Source organism: Caretta caretta, chromosome 7 (assembly GCF_965140235.1).
Source record: "Caretta caretta isolate rCarCar2 chromosome 7, rCarCar1.hap1, whole genome shotgun sequence".
NCBI classification, from domain to species: Eukaryota; Metazoa; Chordata; order Testudines; family Cheloniidae; genus Caretta; species Caretta caretta.
Window position 1 is genome coordinate 122,468,261 of NC_134212.1, and position 17,954 is coordinate 122,486,214.

Consider the following 17,954-nt stretch of genomic DNA (forward strand, 5'->3'; position numbering starts at 1 on the left):
CTGTTCTGTTCATTCCCTCTGGGGCACCTGGCATTGGCCACGTCCAGAAGACAGGATGCTGGGCTAGATGGACCTTTGGTCTGACCTAGTATGGCTGCTCTTATGTTCTTATGTTTGGAGACTGTTCTACAGTTTAATCAATTTTGCTGTTAGGAATTTTTTTCCCCTGATATTCAGTCCACATTGTCCTGGAAGCATGGAGTCTCTGTCTGACACTGCAAGCAAGGGTGCCATTTGTGGTGTGATGGGGGGAATTATGGACACCGATCCCCTAAGAACCAGACTGACACTCATTCCACTGAACAGCAGTCCGCAACTTGCAGTCACTCCTGGTCAGGGATGGATTCATATCAATGACCTGGAAATGAAAGGCCCCATGTTTCGTTGCCAGGCCCCTCAGTCAGCTGGGGACCCCGACTCTCATGTCACACATACACACATCTACCAGTACCTGAACCATTGTGGAGTTTCTTTTCAACTGTCCTTAGCAAGTTACTGTTTGGGGAAGGTTGATTTTGGTCAGTGTAATCCTTCCTGTGTTACATGATATGCAAACACTAAGGCTCCACATTGATTTAGGCCTGTCTATTGTTTTAAACAACTGAACTGTTTCAACCACATTAGCGATGAACAGGGGCATAGTTCAGAGGGATGGGAGCAGCTGGCTTTACTAAATGCATATCTAGCGAGAACTTCAAGGAGCCTGAAAGACTGTGTGGAGCTAAAACCTCTTCCACAGGTTATGCCACTTGCATTTACCCCCAGAGTGTTCAAAAACAAGTTCTTAGTCTGCCAAGGAAGGAAACTAACTAATTCAGTGCTGGTGAAAGATGCCGAACTGACCCACATCTCCATAAAACAAACAGTAGAAGTGCAAGCTCCTCTCACGCTGCCCCCTGTCCAATGGTCTTAGCCCTGCCCTGGAAGGAAATTCAATCTCCATGACCAATTCAGTCCATTTCTTCACTGTCAACACAGTCAGTAGTGGTTTATGTGGACACATTACCACTGGGAGGCAGCCTGATTTACTGTACTGAGCACAGAGCTGGGAGGCAGGAGACTCCTTTGTTCTGATCCCAGCCCTGCCAGCAACCCCCTCTCTGACCTTGACCAGTCCACGACCCTTTTCTCCCCATCTGTAAAATAGGGATAGTTGCCTACCTTCTGGGGTGTGGGGTGGGGTAGTTACTGTTTGTACAGCACTTTACATAAATGTTTGTGCCTGTGTAAATGATAAGGATTGCTATTGGGAACTGGATTCAATTCAGTTTTATACAGGCTACTACATCCTTCAATGTATTCCAAATAAAGTAACTCCTTCGCCTGTTTCCTTTGTAGATCTATGTCATTGACAGCGCAGATAGAAAGAGGTTTGAAGAAACGGGTCAGGTAAGTAACTTATGTTCAACTCTCTCTGAAGTAAGGTTCATTAATGCCCTTTCCATACAGAAGTTAGGAATATACTTGTTGTTTGTGTGTGGAAATTTGCATTTCAAGTGGGGCTTTCCTTTCAGCATCAGCATAAATTATTAGTTGTCTATTAATTTGATGAAGGGGCTACCCTTGGTTCACCTCTACCAGAAAAAAATGGAACCAAATGTTTAAAGCCTAAACCTTTTCAGGTCCTTCTGAATCTTGCCAAAACAAGATCATAAGGAATCATGTTCTTATGATTTCCACTTAAATTTGTAAATATTGACTTGAACGTTTCTTGGGTCTGATCAGAAACATTTAAAAAGTTTTGTAACTCAATTCTGTTTTATCCTGGTTTTCAGAATGCAAGTAAATTGCTTTTTTGGCCTAGAATCTGATCCGTGATGCAACTCATTCTTGCACAGCAGTACAAGATCTCTTCTCCCTCCTCCCCCAAAACAAGGACAGTCTGTAGCGGTTCTTGAGCCATCCACTCCCCAACAAGCACATGTTTTACAAAATACCCTGCAATATGTCATGCAAGTGAAACTAAAGTCTGGCCAATAAAACCTATCGTCCAGCCTGGCTTTCAGCATTCCTTCAGTAGGTAGCACAGCTTCCTTGTGGGAGGGAGATTTTTGTTTCTGAAACAAGATTCTCTTTTACGAGTTACAGTTCATAAAACTTGGATCAAAAATCGAAGCTTGTTACTAGCATCATTGCAGAGGTTCAAATATATTAGAGATAGAACCACCTGATTTCAAGGATGAGTCAGGGCAATAACTCGATGTATTTTGTGTTGGTTTCCAGAGAGCAGGGATTGGCAAAATGCAGAGTTGTAGCCTTTAAAACAACTGTTAATTTCAAACTAAGCTAAAGACTCACATAACCTGTAATTGAAAGAACTTGCTTCTGAACTCTGAGCACAGATGATTGTATACTCTCTTGCTTTTTTGTAATAGGATCCAGGTTTCACTGGAACACTCACTTCCAACATTTGCCCTAAATATAACTCTAATTAGAGACATGATCATCCTCTGGTGGTTAAAGGCTTCTCTCCCCCCCATAACCCCCTTTTTAAATGATATAGGAGCTGGCCGAGCTCTTGGATGAAGAAAAGCTCAGCGGAGTCCCTGTGCTCATATTTGCTAACAAGCAAGATTTACTTACGGCTGCCCCTGCTTCGGAGATTGCTGAGGGACTGAACCTACACACGATCCGTGATAGAATCTGGCAGATCCAGTCTTGTTCAGCCCTCACAGGAGAAGGTGTGCAGGTGAGGTGATAGAGAAGGCTTGTTGTGCCAACATACCTTACTGAATGAGGAGAGGCTGTGTGGTGTTATGAAGGAGGCCAGTGATCACAAGGGCTCCTCAGAAAGCAGAATATCTTAATCAAGTTTTAGGAAGGCATTTATTTATTTCAAAGAGATGATGTCAGGTTAATCATTTCATGAAACATGTTGTCTTACCTGTGCTGTTAACTCCTTAGATTACTACTGCATAAAACTTTCAAAATCAAATTTACTTCCACTGATGCTGGGTTTTGCTTCAGCTCAGACAATGGAGAGAGGCTGGTCAGTTTCACTTTGGTCCAGCCTACAGCACAAAAGAGCTGCCCGATGGTGGGACCCACTTATGATGGTAGCACCTGATGTGGCTAAAACTCTGTAGACTAGGCTGAGCCACGTCCCTGAATCAAGACTGAAACGTGGTTTTAACTTTGTTGGGTGCTACCACGTAATAGCATACCAGGTCGTACAACACGGTAATTTTTTGTAACATAGATGGGACTTGAGTTTAGTCGGTTTCACGCTTTCGTGCATTAGTATAATATTTGAATATTTGGGTTGCAAACACTGTGGGAGGCTGTTTACATTCCAACTCAACTCTTTTACTTAGAATTTAAAAAAAAAAAATCTGTCTTTACAGAACCCAAAGTGTAGGCCTAAATATACCAGACAGTAGCCTTCCAAGAGCTTTTATTTATTTAGCCAATATATAAACTTCGCTGCATTTGTAGCCAAGCTTGTGAAACATTTCAGCCCTATCTCTGTTTTGAAGTGGTGCTGTTACAGGGTATTATAATGTTATACTATTTCAGTAGGTGACTTGGACTTGCTGTTTCCTAATGGATTTTTGCCCCACAATGGCTATTATTCAAACATAAAATACTCTTGAAGAAAAAAAGCAAAAAGGAACACAAGCTTATATTTTAAATGTGTACATGCATCCCCATGTCACCTCCTCCCTCTCCCCACTCACCCGCCTGCCCCAGGCTCTCACCCACTTTGTTGCTCCTACTCATTTCTCCAGGAGGGAGCCGTGTTGGCTCAACAGCTGTAAACATGATTGGGTGTGGAAGAATTAAATGCTGAAAAATGAGGATTATCAGCTTCACCTCTATTAGCTGAAAAATGCTCCTCTCCCCAGCTGATCCAAGTCTTTCTAGACCTACATGGCTGCTTTCCTATTGTCTGCTTCTTCTCATTGTGCCTTCAGATGTGTGCAGTGCACCTGTGTGTATCTAGTAAAGTCTAATACAACCTAGTACGTGGAAGTAAAATCCACTCCTGTGCTTATGTCCAGATAGCAGAGGCCAAGTCATTAAGTATCTGCAGACTTAAATATTTTGTTCATCACCCTAACCTAAGTGAAATGCATTTAGATGTGAGCCAGATAATGTCTCACTTTGTCACCCCCATTTTCCGGTACTGTAAAAGATGGCAGCTTATTACAGAAATGATCATCCAGTGGGAGGGTGGGCAAGTCATAACCTGCCCTAGAGCCTGTAGAGTGAATAGCCATCCCCATTCCCAACGAGCTCAGAGAGGAAGGATGGTCCAATGTTTAGGACACTTGTCTAGGACTTGGGAGACCTAGATTAAAGTTTCTGCTCCACTCCAAACTTCCTGTGTGACACTGGCAAATCCCCATGCCTCAGTTTCCCCTCTGGACAATGGGAATAACAGCCCTGCGCTGCCTCAGAGGGGTGTTGTGAGGAGAAATCCATTAAAGATCATGAGGTGCTCAAATGTTGCAATGATGGAGGCCACATAAGTACCTCAGATAGATATCTAGATAGGAAGACAGCACTTCACCTCCATGGCGCCATAAACACCATCAAACCAGACAGCAAGACGCTCTTGCTTTGGCCAGGAAACATTTCTGGAAACACAACTAGAGCAAGGATTTTAGATCTCGGTTGGCTCAGACTAGGGAGGAGTCATTTATCCTGCCTTTTGGGTGTGTCCCATGAAACCACAGAGGTGGGCCACCCCCTCAAACTGTGGGGAGGGGTTGGGATTAAGACAAACACATGAGGTTTGTGTTACAGTATCTCTGCACCGTGCTGTCATATGGGGAGTTTAGATCCCTGTGCACTACTCTGAGAACTTCTCAGATAATGTTGACTTTAGTGACAGAAAAATAAATGAAGATGCTGGAAGCCAAGAAGCATCCGGTATTTAGAATGAAAGCAAGAGAACAAGCCTGCTGCCATTGCTGGCAGTGGAGCATAGTATCCAGTTAGACCTGAGAGACGGTACCAATGGATTTTGATAAGAGGGGTTTCTCTGGAATGAGTATGTGCAGGAACTGAGTTCATAGGGAAGGTTTGGTGAGGGCCCCAAGGAAGAACAATGAGCAAGGATAAATAATGACAATAACCGAAGGGGAACCAGTTTGAAGGTCATTTAATTAGTTTAGTTGATAGTGCCATGGTGTATAGAATTGGGTAGTTAAGACTGGGGATTTCAAGGTTAATGAGATTAGATTATGGTTAATAGAATGATATAAATTTAGAGAATTTAACTATTATTTGAAATAGGTTCGTTAATAAAAATGTTAATTAAGAAGGGAATCTGCGTTGTCATCTTGTCCTTTAACATTAACCTTTTGGGACTTGAGAAAGGTCACAGCAGCTTCCTTGGAAAGCCATGAATAAAAGTGACTGGGTTAGAGGGAACCCCCACAGGTTAGCCCCCTGCACCAAGCTGTCACCCACTGGGCTGCCAATAGCACCAGCTTGTTTCCGCTTCCAAAGAACAGAGTTTCATTACCTCCTCACTCTCCTTAGTGAAGCTGTGGACACATCGTTCATTTTGTTCATGAGACTATGGCATTGTTCAAAGAAGAGAGACTTCCATTACGCTCTGAGTGCATTTGAAGCAGACCCTTACTTTGTCTGTAATTCAGAGCTAGCAAAGGCAGAAGGATTGTCTCTCTGCAGTAGTGATTTGGTTTCTGCCTCACAATCTGGCATAAAGACTCACCCGGTTGGCAAGTGAAAGCTCATGTTTATATACCATTGACAGCGTAGCAGAATAGCAGAAGCAGTGTAATAAGTGGGCTGTGTATGGTATATGGTATGAGGTGGTAATTGGTTCTGGTGACAACAGGGGACAGGGGAAGCAGTGCCTCATAACAGTGATTTGTTGGCAGTTAGACGCTCTGGGGCAGGGGTGGCCAACCTGGGGCTCCGCAGCCACATGCGGCTCTTCAGAAGTTAATCTGCGGCTCCTTGTACAGGCACCGACTCCGGGGCTGGAGCTACAGGCGCCAACTTTCCAATGTGCCGGGGGGGGGGGGGTGCTCCCTGCTCAACCCCTGGCTCTGCCACAGGCCCTGCCCCCAGTCCACCCCTTCCCGCCCCCTCCCCTGAGCCTGCCGTGCCCTTGCTCCTTCCCACCCCCAGCCTCCTGCACACCATGAAACAGCTGATTGGGAGGTGTGGAGAGGCACTGATCGGCAGGGCTGGGTGGAAGGCACGGGAAGGGGGGGTGGGAGCTGATGTGGGGGCTGCTGACGTATTACAGTGGCTCTTTGGCAATGAACATTGGTAAATTCTGGCTCCTTCTCAGGCTCAGGTTGGCCACCCCTGCTCTGGGGGATGCACTGTGAGAACAAAGTATCTAACTGCACTCTGTGTGGGAGAGTAATGTACATTGTGCCATGATCTTACAACATGGCAGGTAGACAGAGATGGGGTGGGAAGGGGCAGCCACATGTGTTTCATTTTGCTATCTACCTGCCTGTTGGGCCTGCTTAATAAGAATCCTGAAAGTTTGTTGGACGTGATTCATGCCTTTGGACCAGTCTGCATTGCACAGTTTGCTGCATCATGGGACCATTTTATAATATCCCTGAGATGGGACCAAACTGTGCTACTGCCCTGTAAAGGCTAAGGGCAAGTTCTTCAGAATGGTGCAGAGGGTCCTTAAAGCTGTCCTAAACGGGTGGGGGGGAATCTTCCATTGGCATAATGCTGGAACGCATTATGCTCTGCTCAGCCTCACAGCAGTAATGGCCCCTTGATGCCATTACAAGTCTGTGGAAGTTAGAGCAGCCTTTAAACTACTCTAATCTGTGTCAGGGCCAGTTTGGCCCCAGGATTATGGGAGGTAGAAAGGTGGCCTAGAACCACCTGTGCCTATCCCTCTTCAGCTGAGCCCTAGTATTGTAGTATGTTAATATCACAGTTTGGCCCATCCACCCAGGCAAGGGGTATTATGAAGTGGCCTTTGACAGTAGAATGTGCTGCATTAATAGGCCCTGAGTTTGTTTTAAGGCCAGTATGCACAGGGACTTACCATATTTTAGCCAAGTTAGACACACCTTTAAATTGCATTAAAAACCCATTTGGATAACAGTAGCTATACCACGGTGGACAGAGACAGGGGTTGCAGGGGATAAGGAACAGCGGAGCTAGGAGCAGAGAGCTTAGTGATGTTTAATGTGGGAGCAGAGAGGGAATTGTCAGAACTGTGTCAGGAATACAAGATTACAGGAGTCTAAAAAGAAATTTACATCTAGGCAAAAAATGTGTAGCCACTTGTAGCAGGATGATAGAAGCAGCAGCCTGGAAATCTTAGGTACCGGGGCAGGATATTAGCAGCGTGGACAGAGAAAAAAGTAACATTTGAAATAAGGAGTATGCTGAAAACATCCAAGATAGCGAATTTTGAACTCCCCTGACCCAACTGATTATGGCATACCCAGGTTTACCTGAAGGAATTAAGCCTTATTGCCCTCAAGGTCATGTTTAGGGGTCAGAAGTTTGTGACTGTGCCTGATCCCTGGTTTATCGCATGGGAGCAGACATCAGAAGGTTCCTAAGAGGCGGAAGGGACTTGTTCGCTTGTATTTGAGGTCTTATTACTTTGCTCTTGTAGCTAAATTGCTGATAGCATGGGATTTAAAACAAGTTGAGTGCAGTCAGCCAATCCCAGCCTGCAGCAACTCTCTCCAAATCTGCCAACACAGCTCACCTCTGGCCTGCTACCCCAGCTACTATTCCAACATCCAGTCTGTCCTGAGTAGAGAGTCTGCCAGTCATGGCACATTGCATGGTGCTTTACTGTATGCCTGCTCTGCAATCAGAGGGGTGTCTGCAGCATAGCCGAGCTAGTTTCAATCTCGCTAGCTCCAATAACAATAGCAGGGAAGCCCTGGCAGCACAGGCCATACCAATGCACCAGGACCCTGGGTGTGCACTCTGTACTCCAGTGACTAGCCCATGCTGCTGCCCACTGCTGTTACTGGAGTAGCTAGTTCAAGGTATGTCTACATGGGCTGCAGTCACACCGCTGTATTAGAAATGGAAAAGATTCAGAGAAGGGCAACAAAAATGATTAGGGGGATGCAACAGCTTCCATAGGAGGAGAGATTAGAAGGACTGGGACTGGTCAGCTTGGAAAAGAGACGACTATGGGGGGATATGACAGAGGTCTAATAATTTGTGAATGGTGTGGAGACCATGAATAAGGAAGTGTTATTTACTCCTTCATGTAACACAAGGACCATGTCTCCATGTCCTTGTAACACAAGGAACATGGCTCCATGTCTAGTTGGCAGCCGGTATCAAGTGGAGTGCCCCAAGGGTCGGTCCTGGGGCCGGTTTTGTTCAATATCTTCATAAATGATCTGGAGGATGGTGTGGATTGCACTCTCAGCAAATTTGCAGATGATACTAAACTGGGAGGAGTGGTAGATACGCTGGAGGGGAGGGATAGGATACAGAAGGACCTAGACAAATTGGAGGATTGGGCCAAAAGAAATCTGATGAGGTTCAATAAGGATAAGTGCAGGGTCCTGCACTTAGGATGGAAGAATCCAATGCACCGCTACAGACTAGGGACCGAATGGCTAGGCAGCAGTTCTGTGGAAAAGGACCTAGGGGTGACAGTGGACGAGAAGCTGGATATGAGTCAGCAGTGTGCCCTTGTTGCCAAGAAGGCCAATGGCATTTTGGGATGTATAAGTAGGGGCATAGCGAGCAGATCGAGGGACGTGATCGTTCCCCTCTATTCGACATTGGTGAGGCCTCATCTGGAGTACTGTGTCCAGTTTTGGGCCCCACACTACAAGAAGGATATGGATAAATTGGAGAGAGTCCAGCGAAGGGCAACAAAAATTATTAGGGGTCTAGAACACATGAGTTATGAGGAGAGGCTGAGGGAGCTGGGATTGTTTAGCCTGCAGAAGAGAAGAATGAGGGGGGATTTGACAGCTGCTTTCAACTACCTGAAAGGGGGTTCCAAAGAGGATGGCTCTAGACTGTTCTCAATGGTAGCAGATGACAGAACGAGGAGTAATGGTCTCAAGTTGCAGTGGGGGAGGTTTAGATTGGATATTAGGAAAAACTTTTTCACTAAGAGGGTGGTGAAACACTGGAATGCGTTACCTAGGGAGGTGGTAGAATCTCCTTCCTTAGAGGTTTTTAAGGTCAGGCTTGACAAAGCCCTGGCTGGGATGATTTAACTGGGAATTGGTCCTGCTTCGAGCAGGGGGTTGGACTAGATGACCTTCAGGGGTCCCTTCCAACCCTGATATTCTATGATTCTATGATTCTATGACCAGTGGTCACCCAATGAAATTAATAGGCATCAGGTTTAAAACAAACATAAGGAAGTACTTCCTCACACAATGCACAGTCAACCTGTAGAACTCGTTGCCAGGGGATGTTCTGAGGCCAAAACTATAGCAGGGTTCAAAAAAGAACTAGATAAGTTCCTGGAGGATAAGTTCATCAATGGCTATTAGCCAAGTTGGGCAGGGATGCAACCCCATGCTCTGGGTATCCCTAGTCTGATTGCCAGAAGCTGGGAGTGGACAACAGGATCACTCGATGATTGCCTCTTCTGTTCACTCCCTCTGAAGCACCTGGCGTTGGCCACTGTCAGAAGACAGGATACTGGGCTAGATGGACCATTGGTCTGACCCAGAATGGCCGTTCTTATGTTCACTGATTGCAGTGTAGACATACTCTGTGTGAGGGGCCATCAGTCTCATTCATTCTTGTGACCAAAATGCAGGATTTGAATCCAACTCTTCAGAAAAGAAAAGCTAGGAGTATCCACTCGCAATAATCCTCCTCATTGACTGCCATGCACAGGATATGTTGCCCATATGTGGAAAGGAGCCTCGTCACTATCGTTCCATGAGATGCTTTGCAGTGTAGTTTCTCCAGCGTTTTAGCCAACATGAATTTGTAGCAAGGGCTCTGTGGGTTGAGGGGACTTATTCAATAAGGTGCATGGACTTTTCCCGCAGTTCAGTGTTCAGCATCTTTTTTATTGATGTTTACTAGCTGTTTGTAAATGAATAGAGACAGTAAAATCCGAAGAATTCTAACTCTCTCCCCATCTATGGCGTTAGATTTAATATCTGCTTGGGAAGGGAATATTACTACTGTATTCATGTTCATTCTTAGAATAACTGCTAATGCCAAAGCATACTGCTTCAGAAGAGTGCAAAGTTAGTTATTATTTGTACTTTATGTATTTTAGTCACAAGGGTGTAATTGTTATTGTAGGGATGAGGTACTTTTCATAAAGAGTCAATTTCAAGAACGTACAGGCAAGAAAACATAAGGACAAGGGGCAGAAGAAAAATTGCTCTCATTGTTTTTAAATCCTCTGTGGACTTGGTCCTGTCTTTCGTACCCACCATTTTTCTTCCCCTCCCTGCTCCCTCTGTACCTGATGCAAGAGTCTTCTCCAGCTCACCGCCTCCCATCTGAAACAGCCTCCCTGGGTGTCTCCACCATAACAGCTCTCCTTCCCATTTCAAACCTTCGCTGAAGGTTTGTTGTCCCATATCTATATTTTTCTTTTCCCTTCCATTGTATTCACCTCTCTGCAAAGCATACTGGGATACCCTCTGTAGGAAGGATGCCACACACAATAAAGTTGCAATAAAAACATTTAAGTTATCTTTAGTGCTTGCAGATAACAGTATTTTATTCATGTCTCTGATATAGCAAACATTTTTTCCTACTGGGACATGTTAATCCCTCAGACCCTCCCCCATGAACTAATTAGATATTAAAATTAACTCGTTCTATAAAATGGCTTTAAAAGCCATTCCTGCTTTAAAAGTTAGGTGACCTAGGTTTGGATTTCAAACCCCTTGGAGTTCATCTTTTGTCTCTCACAGTGCTTTGTCATTCTTTTGCCCTCGTTATATGGTTGATGCAGTTTAGGCTCCCGGCCATGGTAAATCCCAACATAAACTCGCTTTATGATCCGCGCCTCTCAGGTGCTCCAGTGGGCTGATTTCCCCTCCCTGAGCTCCCTAATGGCACCGGGCCGAGTTTTAATCACTGTAAATTCAGGTTCTGGTCAGATTAGCTGGGAGATAGGATGCGCATTTGTTGTTTTGCAGTGATGTATTGTTTATGGGATTACTGTGCTGAATAGCAAAGGGTGTCAGCTGATATTTATTACTTTAAGCTGTCTCAGCTGTTCTGGTTCAGCAAGTAAACCTACATTCAAAATGAATGAGGGGCTCTGCTTGCCTTGTATGCCATGATGTGTGCAAATGTGATTATTGCTTCAGACACTGGGGAAGCTGAAATCATTCTGGGAGCATTTTTTACCCTTTGCAAGCAGTCATGCAGATTTCTAAAGAACACAACCGAGCGGAGGGCTTCAACATATCTCCGTCTAGCTCCACTGTAAACCTATGGCCTCGTGTACCTTGAGAATCTCTCTCCAAAGTGATGCGCTTTAAACCACTCTATTGATTGCTTAAAGCATTACATGTTTTACACATAGGTTTTACATTGTTACTGAAGGGAAAACACAAAGCTCCTGGGCCTTAAAATGAATTTACTCTCGACTTTTCCCATTTGGTCAGAGGATTTCTGACAATTTGTTGTACACACTGATCTCCGCTGCAGTACTAAATAAAAATGAAGAAAGTGACCCTCCCTGAGGTTAGGCTTAGAGCCATTATTAGAATTAGGCCTTTCTGTGTGTGTGTGTGTGTATGTATGTCCCATAGTAATCTGATGCACCACTGGGTTTGTTTTATAATTTAAAACTGCAGCAAGGGTCAGTTTAGAAAACCACTGGACCTCTTCCAATAAGAACTACCCAATGGGACAGCTACCAGGGTAAATTTCTATTTTCAAACTGAGATACCTTATGTGCTCCTGATTAAGCCCTGAGGATTCAGTATCCTCTTTAAAACCTTCTGTATGGCCACCATCTTTCTGGCTAAGAGCTAGACAGGACTCTATTCAGAACCAATCTATGAATTTCCTTTCTTTGCCAAAAGGGGTTGCTGTTGTGTGCCAACAACACTCTTCCATTGTTATATGCAGCATAGTTGTCGCCATGTCAGTCCTAGGCTATTAGAGAGACAAGGTGGTGAGGTAGTGAGCCGGTACGACATCGTGCATCAACTATGGGAAAGGGACTGAGAGACTTTTTCCATTGGACCATATGAACTGGAACCATAAACTCATTGAACATTAAATCCCACCAAATGAGGGTAAATGCATCCTCATCATCATATCCACTCATTATACTCCACACCTGAACATCGCCATTATATGGACAACATACCCCCATATCTCAATGTTTGTACTTTTACCCGTTAAACTTTTACCCCCAATCGGGGAGACTGCAGATTATGTATTCCTTACGCCACCCATTCCTAAACCGAATTTCGCACCCCTTGATAATCTGTACCTTATTCCCTGATAACCAGAAACTTCTGTGCTTAAACTCTGTACTGTTTTCTTTTTATTTCAACATTATCTTAATAAAATTATTAAATTTCTTATTAGATCAACTTCTGTTGGTGAGAGAGCCCTGAAGAAGAGCTCTGTGTAACCTCAAAAGTTTTTCTCTGTTACCAACAGAAGTTGGTCCAGTAAATTAAAAGATATTCTCTCTCCCACCTGTTCTCTCTTACTGACGCTCTTGGGAAGATCAAGCTCTTAACCTATTTCTCCCACTCTGTGCTGGCCTGAGAAATAAGAGAGCAGGAAACAACATGCAGCCCTGCCACTGGACAATGCAGAAAATTACTAGCAGGCTGCTCAAATATTTTTAAGGTCTAACGGCTTTAAAGGTGTAGTGATAGTTAGCAAAGTGACTCTACGAATGACCCACTGGGGCTCCCTGTCCTCTCTCTGCTGCCCCCGATCTCATCTGCCCAGTTTACAAATCCAAAGATGGATTTTCAAACCTCAGACTTGAAAATCCAGCTGGCTTCCTCCTTTGAACATCATCTTTCATACGAACTAAAGACTCTGCACTTGGACTCTAGGGGGCAGTTTAGAGGGTGCACATGGCTGACGAGAATCCAGCTCGTGCACTCGGCAGGGCTTTTAGGTCAGCCGCATGAGCAGGTAAAATGATGCTTTCTTTGCTGGAGCATTCCCTTCAAGACAGATCCCAACTTGCTTTATGGACAATAAACTAGGACTCCCAGCAGCCCTGTGTGGTAGAGGAGTGTTGTTATCATAGATGGGGCAGTCTGTCTATTTAACGTACTTATATGGCCCCCATCACAGGTGCATCTGAGTGCCTTACAGTCCTTACTGTATTTCTCCTCCCAACACCCCTATGAGGCAGAGCAGGGCTGTTATCCCCATTGTACAGATGGGATCTGAGGCACAAAGAGACAGGAAGTCTGTGGCTCAGCAGGTTATTGGACCCGAATACCAAGTTAGCACCCTAACTCTAGGGCCAGTGTCCTCTAAAATTGACATACAGGAAGACTGAGTGACTTGCCCAGGGTTGCAGGAGTCCATAGCAGAACCTGGAATTGAGCCTCAATCTTTTTAATGACAAGTCAGTCCTAACTCAGAGGACTCGGACACAGAGGTGGAATGAGAAGACAACCCTTTTTTACTGAGTACCTTTTCTGACCATAACAGCTCTGCGACAGGAGCCACTGAACAAAGGGGAATTTGCAGTTTACGTGTCGCATTGTGGGGAATTATGGGGAGAGTGGTACAAATATGTTTTCCAAATGACAGCTTGAGGATTCCTTATCCCCTTCCTTGACTAACCTGCCTTTCTCTGTGTCCACCTTTTGTCCGAAGGACGGCATGAACTGGGTCTGCAAAAATGTCAATGCGAAGAAGAAATAAACCCCCCTGAGCTGCATGGAAATGGAGGAGCTGTGGAAGCTGAATTCTATCCTGGAAGCACTAATTTGCTGCTTTCTGACCAAATGTTTTTTCCATCTGTGCACAGCTACAGCTGTTAAAAAAAGGGAACAACAACAGTTCAACCCACGGCTGGAATTGGACCTTTACCTGCTCTTTAGTACAGTTATTTTTCCCAATAAAGGAATTGTACTTGCCCCTCCCCCCCCCGTATAAATAGTATTAACTGTCTCCACACTCCTCTGATTAGAAAATGTGATTTTAAACAAGAGTAAGCTTGTGATTCAGGTTAGAGAATTCCAATAGGCTGGGGGCTTGTGTTTTGGCTTCTGCAGAGCCAGTATAGTCACCGAGATGTTCACAGCATGCCCTGCACCCCACTGGTTCCACAGTCATCCTGGCCATTCTCAGATGTCAGTCAAACCTTTTCCCCAAAGCAGGTGTTGTTTCGGTAGCAAGTGTGGGTTGTTAAAAGACGCACGTCATTTTGTGTAAGGTGGGTAGAATTCTCATGTCATCCCCTGCCCCCTGTAGCCCTAAAAAGAACCTTCATCTTAACCAGATACAGCAGCGATGCTGCACCCCTCCCTAGAAGTGGGAGAGGAGCCATGTATGTATAACCTAAGCTTTTGACAGTTTGAAGGCAAGGAAGGGGTAGCTTTTCCTCCAGCTAAAGTAAAACGCAGGCCACTTCACGGTGGCAAATACGTGGTTACCCATGTTCAGTGCAAGGGTGGGCGGTTATATTTTTGAAATTAGTCTTGGTATGCCACAAACCCTGGCCATCGAGGTAACTGTGCAGTGAAGCGCAGTTAATTCCATGTTTCAGTTCCTAGAACAAGGTAAAACCGCTCCCACTTTTCTCTTTTTTGAACACACAGTGTATTTTCTGCCTTCTCTAAAATCTTTCACTTCAGGAAATGCACTGGGACTTGTGGAGTGAAAATCTACAATTGCTTTGCAGTGGGGATAGCTTTCTGCAGTTGATCCTAGGTATGAGGCTGGAGCCATGAAATGGCCATTGTGGGAAAGAATCTCCCAGTTTAGAATTAATCCCATGTAGGGGTAGGGATTGGAATAATGGCAGATAGGAAGCAGGAAGGAAAAGCTTGTTCTAAGACGATGAGTCGTTTTCCCTTGACTGACAAATCCCACAACTTCTTCAGTCCAGATGGATGTGTCAGAGGTGAGATGGGGGTGCTAACTGGTAGGAAGGAAAGGGTGCTTGTCCCCTCTTGGTCCCCAGTTCAAATCCAGCCCAAGTTGACAGGGACTAAGAGTCACTGGCACCTGAAAGCAGTTGCGTCCAGTGCAAAAAAAAAGCTGCTGGCTCTCAGTCCAGCTAGTTTCTAGCATACAGATTTACAGATTGTTTAAAAAAAAAAAAAATCCACCATCCTGATTGGCAGCATTGCTTGCAGCCCAAGCATGAAGGCCAAAGAATGACCACAGCCGTGCCCTTCCCTCTCATCGCTAGGAGACAGCTTGGCGGGCAGTGTGGGAAAAGGTTGCCCTGCCTGTACCCTGGTGATCCTGCTTTCTGGAGAGCCAGAGTACATCTGTCTCCAAACCCAGAAGGAGAATGGTGTGGAGATTGAAGTGATCTAGCCCCAGTTTAAAAACCAAAAGACTGGGGAATAAAACAGGCTCAAGTGAATTCCTAAGCGATAGCTAAATACGCAAGGGGACATGGTTCTAGCTTTGTGCAGAATGAGCAAGGCAGCATGAGACATGCAGGCAGATCTGTTTAAAATCAGCTTGCTCAGTGACTCTCACCTGCAGCTGCAGTACCTTATCCGGAAGCCCAGGAATCTTCGCAGCACATGTTCCCAGGGGCTACTCGGAGTAACGCATCGCAGCATGTGTCTGCCTTGCTTTATTGTTAGTGCATCCTCCTGCTGTAAACAATCGCAGCTCTCTTACAAAGAGCGAGGTTGTGCTGTTTAAGTGGCTAAATGCAAAGCTTCAGAATATGGGCTCCCAGCCTTGAAATACGTCACCTTTGCGGCATTGAAAGTGTAGAGTTTCTGAAATGCTTCTGCACCCCTAAACGTCAACAGTTTTAAAAAAACCCACACTACTGTGACCTTAGGTCCCTGCCACTTTAAAAGAGCCTTGAGTTAGGCTCTTCCCTTCTCTTTTATCACGTCTTTAACAAGCAGAAAACTACACTGGCTCGTTTCTTTTCAGCTAAGAAGCAACTGATAATGGGTGTCGCAATTAACTGTTTGCATTTGAAAAGATTTTCCTTTTTTTCCATAGTCAGACATATATACACTTGGAAATTGTATTTGTTTAATTTTTTCCTAGAGTCTCAACTTGGAGAGGGGAAATTGACTTTGGTGGTCATTGAGTCCAGAAATGGCTTGCTGTATCAATAGATATATGCCTGCATGTAGCGAGGCATGCTTGCATCTTTGGTGCAGGCATCTACGCACACAATGCTCCCTGCTAAAATCCAGCAGACACAAGTAATCAATCTGTTCAGGTAATAATGGAGAGAATGTGATAGTGTGAGGGGCTACCGGAGTTTTATTTCCATGTGTGTAGCGGGACTTAAGTAGACCATGCCATACTGATGACCATAAACTTTCTCCTTGTGGTAAACAAGCCTCCATGCATCCACTGGATGGGAATTTAAAAGTACTTGAGACACAATTCACCTGCCATCTCTTATTTTAATATGTTTACAGTCCATTCAACCCTGATCAGCTAAGCAAAGCTTCTCTCCTCCCTCAACACCACCTGTCTAAACACAAAGCATAAGACTGGTTACAACCATCCGGAACACCTGCCATCGTTGAAAACAAATCTCCATTGCACCCGCCAGGGTCACATTCAATTTATTCCAATTATGGTGTTTAGGTTTTGTCCTTCTGACTCTGTCTGCTTTTTCCCCTTTAAAGGAAGTTTCTCTGGAAACAAACTGTCTCATTGGCATGGGTGGAGTTTATTCATAGACTTTATAGCTTCAGAGATTTCAAGGCCAGAAGGGACCATTACGATCATCTAGTCTGACCTCCTGTATAACACAGACCATTAAATCCCACCCAGTAATTTCTACATCAGGCTCAATGATTTGTGATTGAAGTAGAATCTCTCTTTTAGGAAGACATCAAGCCTTGATTTAAGGACTCCAGGTGACAGAGAATCCACCACATACCTTAGAAGGCTGTTCCAATGGTTAATTACCCTCACTTTTAAAAACGTACATCTTATTTCCGGTTTGGATTTGTCCAGCTTCAACTTCCAGCCATTGGATCCTGCTAATGCCTTTGTCTGGTAAATTAGAGAGCCTTCTACTAGCGCTATCTGGGTTCTTAGAAGGGGAAAGATGGTGGAACAGTTAAAGCTCTGGATGGAACATCAATAGTTCTGGGATAACACTGGCTTGAGACATACTAAGTTCTCCTTTTACCCATTTTCCAACTATATTCTGTGCACATTAGGGATTTTTGTATTCTTTCTAATTGCAAGTGATCACTGTGCTTTCGTTATTAAATATATTTGTATGACAATAGCACCCACTAGCTTCATTCAGGATCACACCCCATTGGGCTAGGGCTCCGTACAAACCATACATGAAGATGCATTTTCTTCCCCTGGAGAGCATACGGGCTAGGCTATCCAGTTCTGTCTTATTGCAGGATATAATCTGGCCCAGACACGCTCTAGTTTGTTCCTTTTTTGAATTTGCTCAAAGGGATATTTGCAATATTTGGTCATGTTGTAAAATTCAGTGTATAATTTAGATGTCTTTGTCAAGAAATAAAAATTGAGTAGAAACAAGAAGCCAGTGTTTTGAGTTTATATTTAGTTTTCAGCCAAGGGTTTGGGGTTGTGTTGGGTCTTTATTTTTCAGACCATCCTAAAGGAAGACTTCACTTTTAAAGAATCCTATTCTCTATAGAATGCCTTCAATATTTCAGCTCTGCCTCTTCTCATCAAAGAATTAGAGATTAGTTATGAGTAGAATGCCTCACAATTTTTGAAACAAGTCGTCTTTTCCCCCTGAAAAATGGCTTTTTATCCAAAACCAACATTTTTTGCAAAAAAAAAAAAAAAAAAAAAAAAACCCTGGCATTGGACTTTGCTGGGTTGTTGGTTTTTTGGAGGGTTTTTGAGTGTGCCAA

At 44.4% G+C, this 17,954-nt stretch overlaps 1 protein-coding gene across 1 annotated transcript in view; it reads left to right on the forward strand.

The window, feature by feature from the left end:
• Positions 1–17,613, forward strand: part of ARL3 (ARF like GTPase 3) — a 35,265-nt gene extending 17,652 nt beyond the window's left edge. Inside the window, exons 4-6 of the mRNA XM_048858186.2 lie at positions 1,339–1,389; positions 2,504–2,689; positions 13,756–17,613. Of these exons, the coding sequence (XP_048714143.1) occupies positions 1,339–1,389; positions 2,504–2,689; positions 13,756–13,803 (285 nt within the window). The 3' untranslated portion in view covers positions 13,804–17,613. The remainder of the gene's footprint in view (positions 1–1,338; positions 1,390–2,503; positions 2,690–13,755) is intronic.
• Positions 17,614–17,954: the final 341 nt, after the last annotated feature.